The 23,939-nt window shown below is 47.1% G+C and overlaps 4 protein-coding genes across 7 annotated transcripts; 2 read left to right on the forward strand and 2 right to left on the reverse strand.

Annotated features, from left to right (window-relative positions):
* Nucleotides 1-564: 564 nt before the first annotated feature.
* On the forward strand, nt 565-1,176 carry LOC100273745 (Histone H2B). Its single transcript, NM_001148154.1, has one exon. It carries the CDS (start codon nt 639-641, stop codon nt 1,050-1,052), a length of 414 nt encoding a protein of 137 aa, NP_001141626.1. The 5' UTR covers nt 565-638; the 3' UTR covers nt 1,053-1,176.
* Nucleotides 1,177-4,824: 3,648 nt separating this feature from the next.
* Nucleotides 4,825-8,519, reverse strand: LOC100284384 (50S ribosomal protein L17-like). Of its 2 annotated transcripts, none has more exons than NM_001374379.1 (6): nt 8,326-8,454; nt 8,183-8,237; nt 8,002-8,052; nt 6,129-6,220; nt 5,736-5,813; nt 4,825-5,280 (listed from the first exon to the last, which is right to left on the reverse strand). In NM_001374379.1, the coding sequence occupies exons 1-6, from the start codon at nt 8,379-8,381 to the stop codon at nt 5,127-5,129; spliced, it is 486 nt and encodes a 161-aa protein (NP_001361308.1). In that variant the 5' UTR covers nt 8,382-8,454; the 3' UTR covers nt 4,825-5,126. The 2 variants fall into 2 exon arrangements, with proteins under 2 accessions (NP_001361308.1, XP_008655059.1); XM_008656837.2 differs by having other exon boundaries at nt 4,826-5,280; nt 8,378-8,519.
* A 2,485-nt stretch (nt 8,520-11,004) lies between these two features.
* Nucleotides 11,005-14,263, forward strand: LOC103636515 (protein UPSTREAM OF FLC). Of its 3 annotated transcripts, none has more exons than XM_020542859.3 (4): nt 11,005-11,349; nt 11,462-11,531; nt 11,659-12,408; nt 13,610-14,263. In XM_020542859.3, exons 1-4 carry the CDS (start codon nt 11,121-11,123, stop codon nt 13,701-13,703), a joined length of 1,143 nt encoding a protein of 380 aa, XP_020398448.1. In that variant the 5' UTR covers nt 11,005-11,120; the 3' UTR covers nt 13,704-14,263. The 3 variants fall into 3 exon arrangements, with proteins under 3 accessions (XP_020398448.1, XP_020398449.1, XP_020398447.1); XM_020542860.3 differs by having other exon boundaries at nt 13,613-14,263; XM_020542858.3 differs by having other exon boundaries at nt 13,708-14,263.
* Nucleotides 14,264-17,207: 2,944 nt separating this feature from the next.
* LOC103637538 (zinc finger protein ZAT8) lies at nt 17,208-18,237 on the reverse strand. The gene has a single exon (XM_008659704.4). The coding sequence runs from the start codon at nt 18,027-18,029 to the stop codon at nt 17,475-17,477; it is 555 nt and encodes a 184-aa protein (XP_008657926.1). The 5' UTR covers nt 18,030-18,237; the 3' UTR covers nt 17,208-17,474.
* Between the last annotated feature and the right edge of the window lie 5,702 nt (nt 18,238-23,939).

Here is a 23,939-nt window from a genome sequence, read left to right on the forward strand (position 1 = left end):
GATATACATGTATATATAAAACACAAGCAATCTACAATCACAAGTTATGCACACATACACATAATTATAAATGTACAAATTAATAATTAAGCATGAAATGAGTACATGACACATGAAAGTTCGGGTAATTCGGGTATTTCGGGTACCCGATTGTGATACCCGAATTACCCGAACTAAATTCGGGTTTTGCAAGTTGCTACCCGAAATTCCCGAACAAAATTCGAGTTTCGGGTATTTCGGGTTCGGGTTCGGATATTCTGGGTTCGGGTTTCGGGTTACGGGTTTTTTGCCCAGCCCTACTTGGCGCCATGCCATCCCGTTCGCATTTTCGGCTCCCGCATCCTTCCGCAAGGAAACCAACCCAGGTCCGCGGCATCACGCGTCCCCACGCCGAATCGCCTCCGCGCGCTGAAATCCCAGCCGTCCCGCGCTTCCAACGCTTCAGATACCGACATCTCAGCGATCCGCGCCGCCACCCGTTCCACCAATCACGTCACGCCTCGCCTTTCTATAAAATCCCACCGCATCCCCATTCATAGCACATAGTCGAAAGCTACGAGCACTCGCCGCCACTCACCAGCAAATTCCCAAGCCGCCCCTTCCCCCATCTCTTTCGCGCCCCATTTGATCGATTCCTGATGGCGCCCAAGGCCGAGAAGAAGCCCGCGGAGAAGAAGCCGGCGGAGGAGAAGGCCGAGAAGAAGCCAAGGGCGGAGAAGCGCGTGCCGAGCAAGGAGGGCGGCGAGAAGAAGGGAAAGAAGAAGGCGAAGAAGAGCGTCGAGACGTACAAGATCTACATCTTCAAGGTGCTCAAGCAGGTGCACCCGGACATTGGCATCTCGTCCAAGGCCATGTCCATCATGAACTCCTTCATCAACGACATCTTCGAGAAGCTCGCCGCCGAGGCAGCCAAGCTCGCCCGCTACAACAAGAAGCCCACCATCACCTCCCGGGAGATCCAGACCTCGGTGCGCCTCGTCCTCCCCGGCGAGCTCGCCAAGCACGCCGTCTCCGAAGGGACCAAGGCGGTTACCAAGTTTACATCCTCTTAGGGTGCCGCCGCCGCCGCACGTTGCTAAATTTTCTCATATTTAGGACTGTGCTAGGTTGTTCGTGCAACAATGTAGAATTTGTTATAATTGCTGAATGAATCAGTTACCCCTGTTGAAGTTTTCTAATATATTAATCTTGCTAGTATAACTTGCTTCAAATCTTGATGGGGTTTCCATTCGTCGTTTAAAATTGCGACATGCACCAATCTTTTACCCGTCGAACCTACTTGTGAATTATGATTGCCTGGAGATAAATTGCCTTGTATCATATATTGCCCTCACGGTTTTATAAACTGATGACGGGTAAACAATGCCTATCACAAAAATGCTTGAGAAGGTACAGTTAATAAATCAGCTGTCATTGCTATGGAAAATCCGATCCCCTCATTTATGGCAATTTTTGCCTCGCGGCCAGTTTCATTTTAACCTGGACAAATTAGTACTCATGAACTTGTCGAGCGATATAAATCTGTGCTGTTTTATGTGTTTGGACGATTTATGGCTGCCTTCACCCGACGCCACTGTTGCATCAAGTTGATGTGTATATTATAGCCGAATGTGTTGTGAGTCGGTATTATCATGTGAACTGCCAAAAGTGTATCGATGGTTTTGGATGAAGTGTTTCAAAAGTGATCCTTGCTCCTGCAGAAGTTTAGAGATCATTGCAATGAGGTATTATCGCATATTTGCACTATACCATTGTTCAAGTGACACGAAAGAGGGGCTATTTGGTGCCAAATTCTAAGTAGCTGTGCCTTTCTGATGTGTTTTTTTTTCAATACTACTGCGAGATAGGATATTTTAGGTGGGATTGTTGATGGTTGATGAACTAGTATCCAAATCCTGCACAAATAACTTAAATTGCTTGGTGCCAAGTGATGAGTTTAGGTCTATGCCAAATAACTGTAGCAAAAATGTGAACAATACGAGCAATTCTAGGCTGAAGTCAAACGGCTGACTGTTTTGAAAAATGCACTTCATTTTTGTGCAGAAACTCAGCAGGAAACTTGTTCAGATAAGCGTTGGGCTGGTGTTCTTGCCTTTTCAACTTTTTTTATGTAAGAACATTCTGAAACGCCCCCGTCATTGTCTATCATCATTTTTGTGCCAGATATTGACATTTATTGCAGCACTGGATGGTATGCTCCTTCCCTTAGAATGTAGAAAATTTTTCTATGAAATTTCTGTATAAATCCTGTGAAATTCCTGCTTTTCCAAAGGAGGCCTAAAGATGCTTTTACTGGGGCTGGGACTTACGAAAAATAAGGCTATGGTTATGAACCGCTCTGGAGATTACAGGTTCACTTAATCACTTACATATACCAATATTTGGTCATTTGATACTGCTTATGCTCAAGTGCTCACACTTTGATACTTCAGGTCATGGCACTCTGCTAACTGAATTTTCTTTAGAACATAGGGAACTTCCAAAGGTCCCACCGTATTGTGCTACTATAACTTTTGTCTCTTCTGTATTATGGAGAACATCACTAGTTGCTATAGCACTTTACAACTTATGTATTGGGGATGATATGTTCATATATATTTTGATCTTAGAATAAATCCTAATATTTTAGAGGTGTTTGAATGCACTAAATCTAATAGTTAGTCGGCTAAAAAAATTGTTAGTGAAATTAGCTAACTATCAAATAGCTAACTAACTATTAGCTCATTTGCTAGAAGTAGTTAATAGCTGAACTATTAGCTAAACTGTTTGAATGTCTTCAACTACTTTTTAGCAGCTAACTATTAGCTCTAGTGCATTCAAACATCCCTTAATTCCTTGACATAGCTACTGGAAACTGTATGCCATTAATTTGCTCCTCTTTCCTTTATAAAAGGAAAAAATCGTTCTATTTCTGCATATTCCAAATAGTTTTATACTACAAACCTGAGAATTATTTAACTGCCCCTGCTCTGCTGATGTTGATTTATGTGTTCCCAGGTATAGCTGATGTTGTTGGGAAACACCTAGGTAAAGAAAGGCTTCCATACAATCCCAACAAATCACATGCTGGAAGCATAGCAATTGCTGGCTTTCTGGCCTCAGTTGGGCAGAACCTTTACTGAATTCTCAGTTGCATCAACTTATTTTTAATTATGCTGTTTCATTTATTCAGGTATATGCATTACTTCCACACTTTTGGTTTTATTGAGGAAACATGGTACATGGCTTTAGGCTTCCTCGTGGTCTCTAGCTGCAACACTCGTTGAATACTTGAATCACACCCCATCAGCACATAACTGGATGACAATTTGACTGTTTCTTTAACATCATTCATGCACTTTCCTTTGCTGTTCCATGCTTTAGTACTTCATTCATGCACTTTCCTTTGCTGTTGGGATTGAGGGAGGGACTTTTATTGCTGCTACCGCGAATGCATTGATGAAGCCTGAAATCTGATTGTTCATTCTTCCAGCATGCAACACTGAAGTGTAGTCTGGTCTGGTGTGTTCCTCCTGTAAGGTTAGAAAGACGATGTCAAGCAAACAAATTTACCAATAGCCTCTCTTGGATACTCATTTGTCATTATCAAACGATTGAGTGTTCATGTGCATCTTCCATGGAATAAAAACACGCTTCAAGCATCGTATAAATTTCATCACTCTGGTGACGCCTACAATCTCCATTGAAGAAGACATGGACCTTGTCCTGCACCTCAATCCAACTGCAGCCGGTGATCCTCTTCAGCCCTTTCACCTTAATCTCCCTCCTGATCATAGACACACCTTGCCAACTTCCTGATGCAGAGTAAACATTTGACAGAAAAATGTAGGAAGACATGTCCTTTGGATCCAATGCATGAATGCTGTTCACTAAACTCAGCCAGCTCCCTGTGTTCCAGCGAATCTGACAGCCCCCTACCAAAGCTTTCCAGCAGGAGCTCCTCAAGAAACCCCTTGCAATCGTCAAACCACTTGGCATGGGATAGTGATAGATCAACCACACAAGCATAATGTTCAGCTTTCAGTATGCCAGGTTGCTCCATCCCTGCGGTCTTGAATAGTGCATTTCCTTCATCAACCAGACCAGCATGTTTGCAACCAAAAAGCAAGCCAAGAACAGTGGTGTTATCTGGCATGAGGCCCGTTGCTCTCATCATCCTGTAAGCATACAAAGCCTCCTCCCCCTTCGCATTCTGTGCATACCCACATTTCTGATTCATCTTTTTGAAGACAAAACACTGTCCTCCAGGCTACCGCGACTGGCCTAGGGACTCAATTGGTTAGGTCATGTCCTCATTTATTTAATATATAAGATTGTTTGAGACATCTTTAGAAAGTTAAATAAAAAAATATAAAAGATGATCTCTTTACAAAGAGTCTATTTCTACAAGACTCTCCATCCATATTGTCTCAACTATATTTTTATGTAACTATTATGATCTCTTAACTACCTCTTATATTTGAAAACCGATATAAAGGCTTTGTACATGCTTTTAGGGCCTGATACACTATCTAGGATCTCATGGGTTAGAAAAGGTCTCTTCAGAGACATCTGATAAAATTGGAACACATAAAAGAAGGCAAAAATGTTCCTGGAGTTCCTCTCTTACGATTTACTCTCACGTCCTCTTAGGATTTCCTCACTTCCGTTTAGACTGCAATCCATAGCACAGAAAAAATAATAAAAACACAACAAATGAGGTTTATTAGGCCCTATTCCGAACGCGGGAATATTACCTTGTTCTTGTGCGTTTTTTTTTTCTGTGGAACTGATTGCTATAACATTCTTTTGGTTCAGAACAGGCAAACGGTGAAAAGACACATCATCAGAAACTAATCTGACATAACGATCCACGGACACAGCCACACAGGACTGGCAGACTGATGCATACACGAATTTGATCATGTAGTTGGATCTGTTACAACTCCAATAAGCAAAGCAGAGATACATCTCTCTCGTTCCAAACTTCCTCCTGTTTGGACACAGCCTTGCAATCTTCACTCGGTGAATTAGAAGCATACAAAATGACAATAAAGTTTGAATTATTCTATCGGCAGATATCTCTAGATAAAAAAATCTCTTAAGCAAAATAACTGAAACTTTCTATGGAACATAGGTATACTAGCTCATAAGCCGTCCGTTTCCGAGCTCTTGGTGATTTTAGGTCCTGCCCACTGTTGGCTAGCACGTGACTTGGCCCATGGATCAAGAGGGACTCGTTGAGGAGGCGGCGGCGTTGCAGGTTTGGCCTCTCGAAGCTCATTCTCCCTATCCACGAACCTGCATATGACATGACGGATAAGTACTTGTCTACCCAGAATCTGCTATATCCTAGTATATGTCATTTCAAGGGTTTACTGCAGTCTGATTCATAATGAACTACTGGCCAGTTGACCGTACTTTGCTACGGTTGTTATATACTCAAATATAACTTTTCTTTATTTCTAAATACTAAGTTATATGTGGTCTGGTGGTTAACCCCAAATTTCTGAAGCAAGGGGGAGTGGATTTGAGTGCTCGCTCTGCACTATTTTTTGTGGTGGTGGGTGGGTCTAGAGTGTCAGCGTGTAAGGTGAAGCCGTGGTATCACCAGGTGCCCACGTTAGGTTCTTAATATATTAAGTATAGATATAGATTTGGATGTAACAATGCCAAGAAAAGCCAATTACTCCCTCCAAGTTTTAAATATATGACGGTAAATTTTATCTCCAAGAAATATAGATAAAGAATGTTACTCGATGTATGCCATTGGAGCAGCATCACCAACACGTATCCTGGTTCTTAACATTCTTGTGTAGCCCCCAGCTCGATCTCTGGAATATAAAAATATACAATTAGTTCCAATCCACTCTGCTTCCAAATACATGGCATTCTATTCTACTTTTCACATTTGTGTTATCATACAAACCATTATACAAACTTCAGATGAATATTAAAAGTTTTTTATGCCAGATTCTTCATATTAAGAACTAAGGTTCTGGAACATACATTAAATATTGTACTACAGTTCTGTTTATGCCTCATTGCCTATTTCAGACATCAAAATGACAACATCACACCAATTCTGAAATAGCGCGAATGCAGATACAGTACACTGAGTGAATCCATGTGTAGGTAAAACAGATTACCTGTAGCGAAAGGCCAGCTCAGTAAATAGCTTATGAACGACATCATCACCCCGAACAAAGGCAGCAGCACGTCTTGCTGCATGCTGAGTACCCTACATATCGTGTCAATATATGATATAAGTTTCTGCATTGTTTGCTTCAAGATATCAAGTCATCAAAAATAGGAACAAGATCCACGCCAGATAAAAATAAGTTTGAGCTGCAAATAAGCTTCTAAAGAAGGGCATATGGCTCTAAATCATGTCTATTGCATACACCTCAGGGACAATTTTTTTCCTGATTCTGACAGAACAACAACAAATCTACGACTACTGTATGTCTATAAAAAAGTTTAATCCATAACTAAGGCTGAAATAAAACGTGAAACTCGGTAACTGGGTCAGCTTGGCTCGTTAGTGGCTCGACTCGATCGTATTTTGCAACAAGCCAAGTCAGCACTCAGCTTGGTTTGCTAATGAGCCAGCTTGCGAGCCAGGCAAACCAAGACATTAAACCTAGATTTCAGTAACCCACGACCACTATAATTGGCCCACTGCCCAATCGACTTGGTCGGTCAGCCCATAGCCTAGAAAGAGCAAAAGCAATTAGGTGAAAGAAACCCTAAGGAGTCAGGACTCATGTGCCATGCCTTGGTGGCCACCTCCACCCCTATCCACGACTAAGGGCTCTTTTGAAACAGATTCTTGCCGCTGATTCCTTTGAGAAACTAGCAAATCCCCATCAGATGCCTTTTCTTCCATTGGCTATTTGGCTCCATGTGGGAATCACAGTGAATTGATTCGCCATATTGCACATGAGGCTAGTGAGCCAAAACCTCATTTCATGTGCAACTAACCCACCTGTTTCACCGACAGCATTATCCCCTGCCACTACGGATGTGAGCTCCCTGATGGGGTCAAGCACTCAAGCTTGCCTTTCGTGCTGAGCTCCTGGCGCATCTCCGCTTCGTTCCAAGCTCCTCCTTGATGGCAAGCTTGCCCTCCGTGTTGGGCTCTCTTTCACAGCCAGCTTCCCTCTCCCTCCATATTGATGTCTTCTCCATGGTCAGCTTGCCCTACACGTTGAGCACCCACACATGACAAGCTTGCCCTCTGCACTGAGTTCCATTCCACGCCCAGCTTGCCATTAACAATGAGGTACCCTGCTGCCCACTGAGGTCTTCCACGCAGCCAGTGAATCAATTCAATTTGTTGCCACCCTTCACACAGATGGAGAACGAACGCAGTTATCCTTCACACAGATGGAGAACGAACGCAGTTGATTTATCCTCTCTTTTAAGAACTAGAACCCAACCAGCTATTCAAACGATTAACTCATCAAAGAAACACTTTCAGGGTGAAATTGAATAACTTCCAAAGTAAATCAGAATCTGTAGCCATGCCAAATGGGTCCTAGGATGTTAGGGTTATTGAATCATACGATACAAATTAGCATAGACAACAAAAGATGTTAAGTTCTATGCCAGAAACAAAGATGCTGGCCTGCGCACTCGACAAAAACAACGGTGTTGGTCTGATTGCTTAAAACATTGCTATGCTTAAAAAGAGCTGAAAAAGAAACTAATAATAAGTGTTCACTGAGAAATCAATGGATCAGACTGGCAAACAAATAGACAGATAGCATTATTCTAAAGTTCTAATCAGACGATCAGCGGCCAATAGTGTCCAACTCCAATTCAGGCAGCAATGCATACAGGACACTGGTTTCTTTCTTAGAAATACTTCTAACCTATGCGGATACTACGCAAAAAAAAAAAAATTGAGTGCTAGGTTGTTTACAGTCAGTGCCCTGCATAGATTCAAGGATACCACGAAATGGCCGGATATTTCAAGTTGGTATTTAATTAGCATCAGGAGACTTGCGTTCCAATTACCTCCTTCCCTAGCTGCACCATCTGATCCGCCTTCCGCCGAACCTCCTTCGCCTGAAACGAAGCACGGCAAAGGAAACGCAGTTAACAATTACCCCCCTCCTGGAGCCCAAATCCTGCCCGCCCACCACAAGCCCCCTGGTCGATGGAAAACACCGGTATACGAGAGAGAGAGAAAAAATACCTTGGCAACGGTGGTCTCGATGCGCTCGTGCTTCACCAGCTGCGACACCATCGTCCTGCCGGGGAGACAAATCCAGTGAGATCAACGGCAAGGCGACGCAGAGCAACAGGATACAGGCGTCGGTGCGGGTTAAAAAGCGAGACCTGAGCATGCAGATGCGTTGGGAGTAATCGCGGCCAAGCTTGCGGAATTTACCCATGGCGGTGGCGGGGGTGGAGCAGCCGGCGGCGACGAGGGTTGTGGAGGAGTTTGCGAGCCGGGTCGGCGCGGTCCGGGGTCCGGGCGCAACTCTCTGCGATCGCTAGGTTTGGGCTCGACGGCCGTTCGAGTCATGGGTCGACCGGTCGACCCGGCCTGAGGACCGGTGTTTGATGGGCCTTCGTGGGGCTAGACGCGGTTTGGGTAGGCCAGTTGGCCCAAGTTGGATAAGCAGAAAATTGAGTAAAATGTAGTATCCGTCCTTAAACTCGGTTAAACTTAGATAACCAGAAAAGCGGATTCTCTAACTTGATCGGGAACCTAAATAACACGATCCAAGTTTGAGGAGGAGCGTTGATACATGTTACTTAAAAAAAATCATTGGGTGATGATCTCAACATGGTACCAGTTTATCTCGTACGATCGTCCACTATGATCTCCTGCTGTTCTGCCACCCACGACGGTGTGCGGCTGACGGGCATGTGCTCTGGAACTTCTGTACTGGATCGCGTCGAAGAAAATCGATCCCGTTGCCGTCCCGTCCTCTCTCTTCACGGCGGCGTGCGCTGGAGTCCGATGCGGTACGTGAAGAAAAGGAGTGCAGCAGCAGGAAGCAAACGGATTCAGTGGCAAGAGTACAGTCTCCATGGCCTTGGCGATTCGATCGAGCTCCATGACGATACATGACTCCTGCTTTGCGTCGGCGTCCAGTGCGTACCATCGATTGCTCGCCTGGGCCTGGCCACGGAGGGTTAATCACTGCGCTACGCTTACCGGGGCGCGGTAAAGACGAGGGATTCCGTGAAAAGGCGAAAACAAGCGCACACCACATGCGGGACTCGGGAGAGCAGCAGGGAGACGAACCGCGCGCGGATCTCGACGCCCAAACGCGGTGGCTCGTCCGTCTCCGTCTCCGTGGGTCAAACGCAGTCTCGCTTTCCTCTCCGGTGCCACCGCCCAGCCCGCCCGTCGTGCACTCTCGCTTTCCGCACCTGGCGCGGCAATGCGGTCTCATCCCGCAGCCTCTCCTCACCGCTTGGGTTGCAACTCGGAGGCTCCAAGTGGGCAGGACAGGGATTGCAGCCTTCCCCTGCACGCAAATGCTTCCAAATGTTACCAACATCAAGCGCGGCATGCATACCCGTGCTCGATCCACTCACATGAATACACAGCGCAGATTATTTTGTGTGCACAGACAGGCACCAGACATCAAAGCACAAACATAGAGCCCGTAAACAAATCGTTGGTAACTTGGAGCGGTCGGGTCGTCGTCGGGAGAGGGTCTTAACTAGACACGCACACGTGAATTTGTATCATCCAAAATCAAATATTTAGCCTGTTTGTTCGGTATTATAATCCGTCCGAATTTTATAATTTAACTTATTTTAAACTGATAATTAGCTTGAAATAAGTTAGATTATACTACATGTCTCCTTTGCCTCCTTCCAGAATTATGTAATACAACTTATGAATTATATAAAGCACCTGATGATCTGATTATGGATTACCATAATATAAGTATCTGGATTATATAATCTATCTAATAATAAGTTGTGTTGTTTGTTTGTTTCTCGTAATAATAAAACAAATATAGTACAAATAATATCTGTTCGCTCCGATCCTATTACACCTCTAGCAACAATATAAGCTTCGTTTGATTTATTATGGGCCTAATTGGTTGTCCACGTACAGACCAACCGGACTCACGGTATGCATCCGCAATGCGTTTGGTTGTAGGTCGTATCTATGTAACCATGCTCGTGTTACTTTATCCGTTGTTTGGTTCATCACATATGCAGCTGAGCTTGTGTCTGTCGATGCAAAAAAAAAAAAAAAAACCTCAGACTATGCTATGGAGATGCGGCCAAAATCTTCGCATCTCAAAAACCAAGCTCGCGTGATACATAGCCAAGCTCCCGTCGGCCTGTCTCACTCGACAAAATGGCTGCCTACATACGGACAACCAATCAGGCCCTATATGTGTTCATCTCACTGATCTTAAAGTAGCTGAAAAACCACCATGTTAACTCATGCTTTGAGACCGTTGTTCTCTTGTTTTGATATTGGTGGGTTGAATACGTGTCACAAACCGAATGGATCCTGCTGCCATTTTATTAGTGTGGTGTGGCCGTGGGCCTCGTGAGTCAACGGCGCAAGCTAAAACATGTTGCTCTGTAGTAACTGGCTGCGTTAAACCAGCTGCCATTTTCACCATCCTAGAAGCCTTTGCAACGCGGCAAGCCACATGTTAGCCAGTCAACACCGACAGTAATTAAGCTCCTGTTAAAGTGTTAAGTTCTAGCGGCAGCACCTCCTATCATAGCGCAGCACTAAACCACCACTGCCATACAAAAATGAACTGCTCCTGCAGCTAGTTGACCTCAGTAACCAAAGAGGAAAACAACAAGATCATGCAGAGTTCTGTACCAATCTTTTTTTTTTTCCTCCAGTTGCCTTTCACAGGCTCCATCCACAGTTTCACATTTCGGTTAGTGTACACCAAGCCACACACAGTGACACGTCGCTACGGTTGCAGTGCAGCTGGTGCGTCCTAGCACGATTTCAATGCCTGCATTGCAGTGTGCGCTGCCTGCGCCTCTTTTGCACCTTCCTTTCCTTGTGTCGCACTCGCGCCATTTAAACGCTACTACGAGCTCACTAGCTGGTAGTACTCCAGAAACGACACCTCGCCAACTAGTCCAGTCCAGTGCCAAAGAGCGCGGCAGCCGTTTTGGCAAGCATGGCGGTGGTGGTGGCGGGCAGCAGGGCGAGAGCGGAGCAGGCGAGGCGGCAGTGGCGGGAGCAGGAGCCCAGAAGCCCCGAGATGGCCGCGCCACCGCCAAGGTCGACCATGCCGCGGCCGGCGAGGGCGGCGGCGGTCGTCTACTACCTGGCCAGGAACGGGCACCTCGAGCACCCGCACTTCATGGAGGTCGCGCTTTCCTGCCCCGACGGCCTCCACCTCCGAGGTACTTTTCGCTTTCCTTGCGCCAGCAGCTTCACGATCACGCCGCATTTTGCCTTCCGCTGTAATGGCGCTGAGCGTTCTGATGCCGTTGCTTTTGTGCGCGTATTAATTAGATGTGATGGATCGGCTCGACGCGCTGAGAGGCAAAGGGATGGCGCGCATGTACTCGTGGGCGTCCAAGAGGTTGTTGGGGCTTTGGAAGAACGCCTTCTCTCTCGTTCTGGTCAATGCTGCAAACTAGTGCGGTGCAACACGTACGCCGTGAAAGATGACATGCGTGTTCCTCGCGATCGATTTCGCCGCGATGCAGGAGCTACCGGAACGGCTTCGTGTGGCACGACCTGGCGGAGGACGATTACATCCACCCGGTGGTCGCCCGGGAGTACGTGCTCAAGGGCACCGAGCGCCTGCACCCGGCGCTGCTCGACGCGGCGGCCGCGTCCTCCTCGTCCTCCGCCGGCTCGCAGGAGACGCCCACCACGTCGTCCTCCGCCAGGTGGGAGGCGCACCGGATGACGATGAAGGGCGCGTGCGGCGGGGCTGACCTTGGCGAGTACGTGGCGGCGTACATGGGCGAGGAGCGCGGCGCGGACGCCGCGACGCAGACCGAGGACGACGGCCGCGGCCGCCAGAGGCGCGTCCAGTCCCCCGCCGCGCAGGAGGAGCTGAGCAGGGCGGAGACGTCGCCGCCGACGGCGTCGACGAGCCCCGAGGCGCTGGCCAAGGCGGACGGGCGCGCCGTGCTGGAGGGCGCCGTCAGCGGAAGCGGCCGGGCCAGGGCGTCCTCCGTGCTGATGCAGCTCATCTCGTGCGGGTCCGTATCCGTGCGGGACGCGCGCGCCTCCCCGGTGATGCCGCGCGCGCACCACCACCACCGCCCACCCCGGCCGCCGGCCGTGGAGGCACCGTCGTACCGCCGCGCCAAGCTCGTGGTGGAGGACAAGGAGTACTTCAGCGGGAGCATCGTGGAGACCGCGACGAAGCGCTCGCCGGCCGACGGTGTGACGTCCCGGGACGACCTGGCCGTTCTCCGGCGGTCGGCGTCGTACAACGCGGAAAGGTAAAGGAACAAAACAACCCGTCCCTCTCGCAATCATTGACGCGAGCGGCAGGCGCCGGAAACTGACCCGTCGCTTACGCGGGACGCCCTCTGTCGCTCGCTCTCGCTCCTAGTATGCCAGCAGGAAGGATGAGCTGCTGCCACTGTTACATTGAGCCAGGCTGTCCTAGTCGGGAGTTAAAGGCTCTGGCTCGCCCGTGGCCGCAGCTGAACCCACCACGCCATTGCCGTACGCGCAAGATACGCCATACGCTACGCCCTCCATCTCCATAAATAGAAGTAGGTCTCGCGGAGCTGTCGCGCACCAGACGTCACTGATTAGAGATGTCAATGGGGACCCGATACCCGCCAACCCGTGGGGAATTTCCCTATTAGGATACGAGTATGGGACAAAAATTGTACCCATGGGTATGGATATGGGACAAAATCTACACCCATTGGATAAACGGGTATGGGTTTGGGAAGCAATAATCCGAACCCGATTACTCATGGGTATTTCATACGTGTACACCTGTTGTGTTTGTATGAATGAGTTGAGGCCGAGCCGACCATCAAGCCTAGCACGGCAGCGCACCAGGCCCAGGTCCTAGCCCAATAAGGCAACATGGCAAGTCATGGTTCATGGATGAGTGTTTGCTGATGTGGTGATGTCTGAAATCTAGATTATTTGTGCTACCTGTTAGTACCTAGTTATCTCTTAATTGGGGATGGGGACCCATTGGGGACCCGAAACCCGAATGAGGATGGGTATCGGATGAGTTTTGCACCTATGATGGGTATGGGGATGGGTATGGGGATGGATCAAACATGATGGGGATGGGTATGGGATGCTATAACCCGGTGGGGAATTCCCCATTGACATCTCTATCACTGATCGCGGCCGCCGGCCGGGGAGGGGACGGGTTAGATAATTTCGTCAGTTTAGGAACGGCCGGGGCTTCAATTCTTGGCCGGGACCCGTTCCGTGCGAGCTGGGCAGGCTGGGGAGCGCCAAATCCCCGAGCCGATTTTTGGCGCGCCTACACTCTTTTTTTTTCCAGAAAGACTACTACTCCCTCCGTTTCTTAATATATGTTGTCCGTTAGTACAAATTTGAACTATTGGGCGACAAATAAAGTGAAACCGAGGGAGTACGTACTCATAAACTGGTCAGTTGTTTGAAAAGAGTAACCTGATGATTGACGTGAGCCTGTAATAACAGCAGGCTTTGTCAGCAGCAGGACCTTTGCTTTGAAGCAGTGGTCCAGACGCCGCCTGCGCTAGCTGCGCCTAATCTGATCCGTGCTGAATGCTGAGCAGACGACATGGCAGCAGCAGGATGATAAAGCTGGAGCTGGCGAAGGAGGCCGGGGACATGCACGGCCGCTGCATCCCGCGGAAGGCCCAAGCGCAAGGACGACGACGGATACCTGGTCATCTCCTGCAGCGCGCAGGGGAATAACAAGGGATGACGCGGGGCCGTCTTGGTTCGTTGGTAGCTAGCGCATGGCCATCATCATGCGGCGCGGCGACGAGCTTAGGCTAGCTAGCTGGTCCCCCGGCGGCCGGCGAGAACGGCGACCTGGCGAGCGTGCATGTGTGCCTTTCTTTCTTGCGTCGGGAACAGTAAGTAGATGAGTGTCCACCACTGCTACTCCAGTTTGGTGTCGTCTGCTTTCTTTAGATGCTCTGATAGCGATTGGTGAAATGCCTGTGATTTTACGTGTGAGCTAGCACCTTCATGTCGATACGTGTTACTGCGTGTCTGCCTCGTGCTCGTTCGTGGTCTGAGCTGTTTAGTGCCTACTGCCTAGTCATCATCTCATTCTCTCTTTTTGTGCTACTGGGTTTCAAAAGGCTATTCTTCACGTGTTCACGGACTGTACCGTACAGGCGTGCGTGATGAGCCCGCCCAGGCCGTGCTGCTGCGTGAATCCGTGACCGTGATGGATGTAGTGCAATCTGCAATGGTAGCACGGCGCCGACGCGTTATGCTATCATTACTTACCTCCCGTCCTCAGATTCCTCCCAGCAGTCCCCAGTTCTTTGATACGTAGAATCTGGATGCTCGATTGCGTCAGTTCATTCCCCTCTGATCTGAGGTGAGGTTCTTGATCGAGTGTAAAAATAAAATAAAAAATGAAGCCTGACCAGACAGTTCGGTCCCTACTATTACTGCTTCACCTTACAATTTGTCTGCCTCCAAACCAGCACGGTCCCCAACGATGGGATCAGCTCCCTCCTCCTGAACCTGAAGCCTGATCCAATTTCTCTCACACCAGTCTCTTTCCAGACTGATGTTAGCGACTACTGTACAGTGTTTTTTTTTAGCTTGCAAAGGTGGCAATCTCGGGGAAGATGTGGCAAATTGAGTGACGAGTTGAGACCGTCACCAACGCCTGAGCCTCGAGGAAGCACGGCGTGGCGGCATGCTGTGCCATTCAAACAAAGAGCTTATGGTTCCATGTTCCAGCTTGCAACAAGTTCCTACGGCAAAACTCAGGGTTAGCTAATGCCAGTAGCAGTAGTTGGGCCGGAACAGATTCCCTGAAACCTGCAACGGCCCACTTTTCAGGTGGTTTGGGCATTTGGGCTCTCTTCAAGTCTGGACGAACTATCACATCACATCAGTTGAGGAACTAGTACAACTACCTTCTCAACTCTGGCTCAGTGGTCAGTGGCGGAGAGTCGGAGACAGTGGGGCAAGACCCATACCTACAATTTCTATAGACTTTTTTTTTTTGCAATCGATCTGCACCCTTTTTTTGTCTAAACAAATTTCATTCGCATGGATTGTTGCACAGAGGGACCATTTCCCTTAATTTTTTGTACGCCATCTCAAATTTTAATACGAGGATAACGCCGATCAATTGCTCGCTATACAATTCACGTAAGTTTTCCGTGGTGAATGGCAGCTACTTCTGTAATATATCTACCTAACATATGAATCCGGCTTGTGAAGCTTTAAAAGCTTACGACATATGAATCCGGCAGGCGGCAGCTACTTCATATGTTTTGGTTCCCTTGCCTTTTTGCAATCGATCTGCACCCTTTTTTTTGTCTAAACAAATTTCATTCGCATGGATTGTTGCACAGAGGGACCATTTCCCTTAATTTGTTGTACGCCATCTCAAATTTTAATACGAGGATAACGCCGGTCAATTGCTCGCTATACAATTCACGTAAGTTTTCCGTGGTGAATGGCAGCTACTTCTGTAATATATCTACCTAACATATGAATCCGGCTTGTGAAGCTTTAAAAGCTTACGACATATGAATCCGGCAGGCGGCAGCTACTTCATATGTTTTGGTTCCCTTGCCTTTTGGTAACGAAGTTATAAAGCCGAAGTCGAAGCTAAAAGGGGATAATTCTTCAAACAACGCTTATAATCATCTTTTATTATCACCCCCTAGTTCCCTACCAATTTTTTTGATGGAATTTCAGCAAATCGTCGGATATATTGAAGTGCTTTGTCATGTTCCATCGCATCCCATGTATCACGTCTTCTCCCGTAAAGAGGTGTGCAAGCAACTGATTGTTGGTATAACTTAGTTGGAGTGTGCCATTTATACATGCAGCCCGGCACGGACACAGCTGGGCACGACACGACAGTGGCGTGCTCAGGCACGGCACGACAGTGTCACGGGCCGGGCCGGGCTGGCACGTGGGCCCAAATCCCTGCCCAGGCACGGCACACCTAATGCTAATCGGGCCGGGGGCATGGTTGGTGCAGTGCCGGGCTCGGGCCCAGTTACATAATACACATAATTCATCAAAGTTAACAGAAAACAAGGCAAATAGGCTACAGAATAGTCTTTAAATGGTTTGGAGTTTTAGTGCAATGCTGCCTCATTAAAAACCTTCCTAGTTAAAAACTCACACTTCATGAGAAAACCCTAGAAAGGAAAAGAGTACAACCATCTCCTTAAAGTATTTACAAGTTCATAGTTCAATGTTGAGTCCACAGTCCAACATATTACAGATAAGAGAAATAGAGAACATAAATAGGTAGAAACAGAGATAATAAGTTCATAGTTCAGTCCTTCTTGAACTCTGTGGTGCTGCTTCCTTTCTTACGACGCCTTACTTACGCGGTTAACGGGCCGGCGTCGTGCCGCGGCTTACGTGGGCCGTGCTCGTGCCTGCACCACGGGCCCACTTGGCAGCCCAAGCACGGCACGTGCACCGGGCCGGGCCGGGCTGGCACGGGCACGCCGGCCGTCGTGCCGGGTCGTGCCTTTCGCGTGCTTGGGCATGCCGGGCGCCGAGCTGCACCTAGGGCCGGCCCGTTTTGGACATGTATAGTGTCATTAGTGATTGGATCAAAGTTAATTATTGACTCCCTCTGAGTGTACGAATAAATATTTATAATAGATAGTTGAGAGCTTCGTCCCCATCCACCAATTGGAATTCTTGTCTTGCTATATGGTCCCCACGAGCAACTAGTTTGCACTGACGGCTATAATCTTCTTTCATTTTGGATAAAATTCGGTGTTCTAGTTTTATTTCGTTGACCAACCAATCGAGTGATTAACGCAACAAGCAGTTAGATAACATGTTGACAAATACCTCCATCCTAGAACAAAATTCGTTTTATCTTTTTAGTTGTTTCATACAATAAATAATATACTCATCTTATTTAAATTTTTATAAAAAAATCAAAGTCAAAATTAAAGTATATATTATATGCTAAACAATACTACGGTAAAAAATTATAATAATTATGATTTTTTAATAAGAAGAGTCGGTCAAATTTATGATAAAAAGTTAAATAAATTATAAATTGAAACAGAGAGAGTATTTATTGTAAATATGTGACTAGATTTATTACCATCCATTTAAACGTATATATAAAAAACAAGAGTTAAAATGTCTAATGTGAGAGTATATTTTACTCACAACAAATGAATTGAACCGAACAATAGGCATTACACGAAGGAGCAAACCAACTAAAACCAGGAACAACCTATGGAACTAAATAAGCTCGTCATCGAAGAATTCCATCTCACGTGTAGTAGGTTCCAAAATCTAAGCCACGATTCATTTACATCTCGATCCGAACCACAATCTGTGCACGCCACGCACGCTATACGAGCAGGTTGAGCAGCTGAGGCCCGGAGCCGCGACCACCGCCCGACTGCCGTGAACCTGCTTGGCTGCCATCGTCGTCGTCCAACGGCGGCAGGTTGAGGTCGGGCATGTCCCGGTCCGGCTGGGCGGGGCCGTCGCCGTCGTCGTCGTGCGCGGCCGGTGGCGGCGGGCCCTCGCCCCTGTGGCGGCGCATGTGGCCGCCGAGCGCCTGGCCCATGGAGAACTCGAGGCCGCAGACGGCGCACTCGTGCACCCGCGCCGCCGGCCTGTCGTCGTACCGCTCGGCCGGGTCGCCGACGAGCGTCCGCGCCTGCAGCCGCGTGTGGCTGGTGCGGTGCCCGCCCAGCGCCTGGAACGACGGGAACCGCTTGCTGCACGTCTTGCACTCGAACGCGCCCTCCGCCGCCGCGGCCGTGCCGGTGCCGGTGCCGGTGCCGGTGCCGCCCGTCGTCGTCGACGACAGCGTGAGCAGCGCGGCCTCGGAGTGCGCACGGAGGCCCTCCATCTCCTTGCTCTCTCCCGAGTCGTGTCTCGTAAGCGTCATGACCATCGAGAGAGATCGACGGAAGTTTGCTGACTCTCCTCTCCTTTATAATATTATTATACTACTGTGTATATATAGCTAGGAGTATATCATTAAGCAGCGAGCTGAAATTCCACACTCACGCGCACGTACGTGTTCAAATATAATAGTATAAACCGGGCCGAGCGCGCTTGCTTGTGGTTGTGGCCTGTGGGTGGGAGTTTGTGTGTGTGCGCAGTGCGCTGACTGGGGCAGGCGTATCTCAACTGTGATGGGAATGGAAGAGGCGTTCACGTCTGCGAACCGGTCGGCCAGGCCATCAGCTGAGCTGAGCTCTGCTTGGATGGAGGTGACGAGAGGCTTGGACACGAAGAAACGTGACGCGGTCGCACTCGTCGTGCATACCACCACACTTGGTCGCCACCCGCAGCGCCGCGCGCGCATCGGATCGGATCGGATCGGATCGGAACACGTGGTTAATTAGGCGCTTTTCGGCGGACAACTCGCTCGTTCAGACGGCTCTCCATGACGATCATCCTGCGCGAACGGACACGGGCGGGAACGTTTCATGCATGTGACGTCTCCTTACCCTGGTAGTTTGGTGAAGTAGTAGGCAACATGTATACCACTCCGCACACTCGCGTATAGATATAGACAGGGGTGGTAATTTCTGCACGCACGATTCGATTAAGCTCTTAAATTGATTTTGATTCAAAAATTATAGTGTAAAATTTAGTAGATGATCGATCGGGTGCGTGTTCATCATCGAGAGTCATCGCGACCCACGCGTACATTCGTACGAAGCCTGTACACATGCTTATCCATTCTAATTGACTACTACTCATTATTCCGTGCGCGTAACACGTGCATATCTTGACGAATAATCCAAAGGCCGGCGGCGGACGTGACGTGAGCTGTGATGCACGGATGCGCGAAGCAGGCGAGAGGCCAAGCAACAGGCGCCGCCGACGAGCCGTCGCTTGCTTGGCCTGTGCGCGCGGCAGCTGACAGATAGACTTGTAAAAGCCGACGCCGTCGACGCGGAATTCCGGGCTCGCCTTCGCCTCTCGGTCTCGGTCTCTGTCTCGGTCTCGGCTAGCTTAAGCTTAAGCTTCGTGTGGCTGACGTTTTTTTTCTCGCTGGGTTACCGTCGTGTGCGCTTTTCTTGGGCTGGAAGCTGAGTACAATTCCCCGCAGCGATTTCTTGGAGGGAGTGTCCTCTCTGGCTGGTCCGAGAGGTTTCTTGGTCAGAACTCAGAACGCACAGAATCTGGATTCTGGACGATAGCAGAGCCAGGCACTGGTACGCGAGTCAACTTGGGCTTTCGTCTGTACAGTAGATTTTTGATGTGGACTTGTACACGTCCTCATTAGAGCATGTCCAAATGAATGTGTAAACTAACCCTAAAACAAATATTAGTAAAAATTAGTGTTTTTTCTTATTCCAACAGCTTCCTCAATTTTCTCCTAAAAAATTCGCGTTCCGCATCTACAGCCTCCTCTCTATAGGTGTACATTCGGGCCGCCCGGCCCGGCCCGGCCCAAGCCCAAAAAGGCCCGTATTGTTTGAATTTCGGGCCGATCCGACCCGTTTGAATTTCGGGCCGTGCCGGGCCGGCCCATGGGCCTAGCCTTCGGCCCACGGCCCGGCCCGTAATTGCTTAAACTTGCCGGGCTCATTTCGGGCGGCCCGAAATTATAAAAGCCCGAAATTCAATTTTTGGCCCGAAATTCACATTAGGGCCCGAAATTCAATTTTTGGCCCGAAATTCAGTTTTTAGCCCACAATTCACATTAGAGCCCTAAATTCAAAAAATAATAAAACAAATAAAAGATAAGACAAATAAATTTGAACAAAATCAAACTTAATATTTGTATTAATTAAAGTTACCACAGCTATGCAATGACTACCTCATTTATAAATCATTTGTTAGAAGGAAAAAGAGTATAATCAGCTCTATACAAAGTTCGTAAGTTCAGTTTATTGTCTAATGTTCATAACAAAAGCAAAAATTACATCACACACTCTAATTCAAAGCTACAAAAAATATCTAACTAGCATTATCTCTAGCTTTATGTTCTTTATCAAGTATATGAAAGTGTGAAATTAAGTGTGGTTTTAATAAATATATGAGCCTTTTCGTGCCTCTATATGGGCCATTTCGTGCCTGCCTTAAACGGGCCGTGTCCGTGCCCGCCCATGGGCCGTGACCTCGGCCCAAACCCGGCCCGATATAACGGGCCGTGCCGGCCCGGCACTAAATTATTTCGGGTCGTGCCGTGCCTGGACCATGCTTTTTTTCCGTGCTTCGGGCCGGCTGAAAGTCGCCTAGAGGGGGGGTGGATAGGCGAAACCTGAAAATTAAAACTTTATCCCCCAACTAGATCCTTTGATTAGTGGTTAGAACAAGATGAACAATTATCGGAGTATAAAAACTAAGTTCTTGCTGGTAAAGAGTATAGCTTTCAAATAAAGCGGAAGTGATAAATCAATACAACTAATAATTCTATGATAACAAAGCAAGAAAGCTTAGATGAAAAAGAGCACTAACTCAAGTTCTTTTCTTGCGGAGTGTTGCTTCACTTAAATGAGATTTTAACTTGAAGCAACACCAAATGATATGAGCAAAGAATAGTGCAAGAGAACTTAGAGTAAGGGAAAGCAAACAAATCACAAGCAAAAGCACAATGAACACGGGTGATTTGTTTTACCGAGGTTCGGCCCTCGAAGGCCTAGTCCCCGTTGAGGAGTCCACTTAAGGACGGGTCTTTTTCAACCCTTTCCCTCTCTCCCGATCACACAAGGATCGGCGAGCTCTTCTTCTTCTCAAGGATCACTCTCGATCCCACAAGGACCACCACAATCTTTGGTGTCTCTTGCTAGCTTTTACAAGCCTCCAACACTTTGGAGGAAGTTTGAATGGGAGTCAAAACTCCACGCGCAAATGAACACAAAGATGAAGCATACACTATCTCTCAATGAATCTCACAAGGCACTAGGGCTAAACTCAATTGAGTAGCTCTCAATTGCTCGCTCTCTCTTTTGTGGCACTTGTGTTGGTTGTAGTGGGCTAGATCTTGTGTATAGGATGTATCAATGAATATATGTGGTTGGGAGGGCTTGAGTATGTCAACTAGATGACTTGGAATGTTGCTTGGACTCCCACCCCTTGAAGTGGCCGGTTGGGGTGGTATTTATAGCCACCATCCAAAAACTAGCCGTTGATGAAGTCTGCTGGCGATGGGCGCACCGGACAGTCCGGTGCACACCGGACATGTCCGGTGCCCCAGCCACGTCATCCTATCCGTTGGGGTTGGAGCGGTCGACCGTTGGAGGCTTTGTCCTCATGTGGCACCGGACAGTCCGGTGCACACCGGACAGTCCGGTGCCTCTCTGATCCTCTGCTCTGACTCCTGCCGCGTGTACTGTTCTGCACTGTTTACTGTCAGAGTCGACCGTTGGGCACAGATGACCGTTGCTCCGCTGGCACACCGGACAGTCCGGTGCACACCGGACAGTCCGGTGCACACCGGACAGTCCGGTGAATTTTAGCGGAGCAGTCTTCGTGAAATCCCGAGGCTGCCGAGTTCCTGAGGCCGCGTTCCGTTGGAGCACCGGACACTGTCCGGTGTACACCGGACAGTCCGGTGAATTATAGCGCGCCGGCCCCAGACTTTCCCGAAGGTGGCGAGTTTGAGTCTGAGTTCCCTGGTGCACCGGACAGGTACTGTTCACTGTCCGGTGGCACACCGGACAGTCCGGTGCGCCAGACCAGGGGTGCCTTCGGTTGCCCCTTTGCTCCTTTCTTTTGACTTTTGTCTTGTTCTTTTTATTGGTTTTATGTTGAGTCTTGGGCACCTGTAGAACATATAATCTAGAGCAAACTAATTAGTCCAATTGTTTGTGTTGGACATTCAATCACCAAAATCATTTAGGAAAAGGTTTAAAGCCTATTTCCCTTTCAATCTCCCCCTTTTTGGTGATTGATGCCAACACAAACCAAAGCAGAAATATAAGAGCATAATTGAACTAGTTTGCCTACGGTAAGTGCAAAGATTGCTTGGAATTTAAACCAATATTGATTTCATAAGATATGCATGAATGGTTCTTTCTTATTTAGTATTTTGGACCACGATTGCACCACATGTTTTGTTTTTGCAAATTCTTTTTGTAAATCCATTTCAAAGATCTTTTGCAAATAGTCAAGGGTAAATGAATAAGAGTTTGTAAAGCATTTTCAAGATTTGAAATATTCTCCCCCTGTTTCAAATGCTTTTCCTTTGACTTAACAAAACTCCCCCTAAAAGAGATCCACCTCTTAGTGTTCAAGAGGGTTTTGATATACCATTTTTGAAATACTACTTTTTCCCTTTTTTTGAACATAATAGGATACCAAATGATAAATACTTTTGGAAAGCACTAAGTTTTTGAATTTGGTGGTGGTGGTGCGGTCCTTTTGCTTTGGGCTCATTTCTCCCCCTTTTTGGCATGAATCGCCAAAAACGGAATCATTAGAGCCCTTGAAGTGCTATCTTCCCCTTTGGGCATAAATAAATGAGTTAAGATTATACTAAAGGCGAGGTTCGGTCTTTTAGCTTTGGGCTCTTACTCTCTTCCAGAGACGAAGTCCTTTTCTTTGATGCTCATTTCTCCCCCAAAGAATAGAGAGTTGCTTGGAGTGATGGCGAAGTATGATTTACGGAGTGGAAGCCTTTGTTTTCGCCGAAGACTCCATTTCCCTTTCAATCTACGACTTAGCATAGTAATATATTTGGAAACATATTAGTCGTAGTCATGGTACGGGAATAATAGGATATATGCATTTGTACCAAAATGAAAGAGATATGATCAAGAGATATGTCAATTAAGTATGATCAAAGTTCTATATAATATAGATTTCTCCCCCTAAATATGTGCCTTGAGAGGAATACATATTTTGGCCTTAAATGCCAAGTGCACATAATTAGGTTAATGAGAACAAGTCTATATCATAGAGAAAGTGAAGTGCATTGTGTCATAGTATATGAGTGATGCTCAAGACAGTTTATGCACTTATGAAAGCATGTTGCAGATATTTTAAGCATTTTCCTTTAAGGATTTCAAAGAGACTTAAGGACCATCCACCTTTGGAACAAAGGCAGCTTATCCTCGTTACAAGGTTAAGCTTTAAGCTCTTTGACAATAGAATCACTTCATCTAGTTTTAGCAAAGATGCAATAATGCATGAGTGAAATTTTAAGAGGTTAAACTAGGTATGAAGCAGGGATAAAATGCATGGACATGCTTTCTCTTCCTTTTATGCAAGATATGCAAAGAGTGTATATAAGAGGAAGATTTTAGGTACATATGTAAATGATAGGAATAAGTTTTACCCGTTTTGTACCTTTACTTGTAGACGCTCTCTTCATTGTGCTTTTGTCCTTAGTCTTGTTTGCTTAAGACCTATGCTCAATGACAATGTGTGGAAATACTTTGCACAAGAGAGAGTTCTACAACTAGTGATCTTTTTCAAGTTATTGTTAGCATATATCAAATGGATCACAAGTTGCATAAATGAATCATGAATTCTCCTTTTTCCTTAGTGCATATCAAGATAGATGTCAATTAAAATTATCAATTGAGATCAAATTGAAATTACATGAGGCACTAAGAAACATAAGTGATACTCGAAGTTGTTTAATGATCAACCAATATGCGATCAAGAGAGCAACAAGGACATTAAACTTTCAATCAAGCTTAAAAGTAGGAGAATCCAATAAGCAAGCTACTTTAGAAATGAAAGCAACAATCTTTGATAAAAGCGACATTATTTTAACAAGTTGGATTGATGTGAAGAAGCATACTATATGAGAAACATTATTCTCATGCAAGAGACTATATGAAATTATTAAGATAAAGCAATAGTCTCAACATAATCAAAATATAAGAATGGACTC

This window comes from Zea mays, chromosome 8 (genome assembly GCF_902167145.1).
Source record: "Zea mays cultivar B73 chromosome 8, Zm-B73-REFERENCE-NAM-5.0, whole genome shotgun sequence".
Classification (NCBI taxonomy): Eukaryota; Viridiplantae; Streptophyta; class Magnoliopsida; order Poales; family Poaceae; genus Zea; species Zea mays.

Excerpts from the sequence above, each read along its gene's own strand:
- LOC103637538 (XM_008659704.4), bottom strand. The coding sequence starts at position 18,029 with ATGGTCATGACGCTTACGAGACACGACTCGGGAGAGAGCAAGGAGATG.
- LOC100273745 (NM_001148154.1), top strand. The coding sequence starts at position 639 with ATGGCGCCCAAGGCCGAGAAGAAGCCCGCGGAGAAGAAGCCGGCGGAG.
- LOC103636515 (XM_020542858.3), top strand. The coding sequence starts at position 11,121 with ATGGCGGTGGTGGTGGCGGGCAGCAGGGCGAGAGCGGAGCAGGCGAGG. Across the intron at positions 11,350-11,461 it reads CGACGGCCTCCACCTCCGAG|ATGTGATGGATCGGCTCGAC; the intron begins GTACTTTTCGCT and ends CGTATTAATTAG. Across the intron at positions 11,532-11,658 it reads TACTCGTGGGCGTCCAAGAG|GAGCTACCGGAACGGCTTCG; the intron begins GTTGTTGGGGCT and ends GCCGCGATGCAG.
- LOC100284384 (NM_001374379.1), bottom strand. The coding sequence starts at position 8,381 with ATGGGTAAATTCCGCAAGCTTGGCCGCGATTACTCCCAACGCATCTGC. Across the intron at positions 8,238-8,325 it reads CAACGCATCTGCATGCTCAG|GACGATGGTGTCGCAGCTGG; the intron begins GTCTCGCTTTTT and ends TCTCCCCGGCAG. Across the intron at positions 5,281-5,735 it reads GCTCCAATGGCATACATCGA|GTTCGTGGATAGGGAGAATG; the intron begins GTAACATTCTTT and ends TGTCATATGCAG.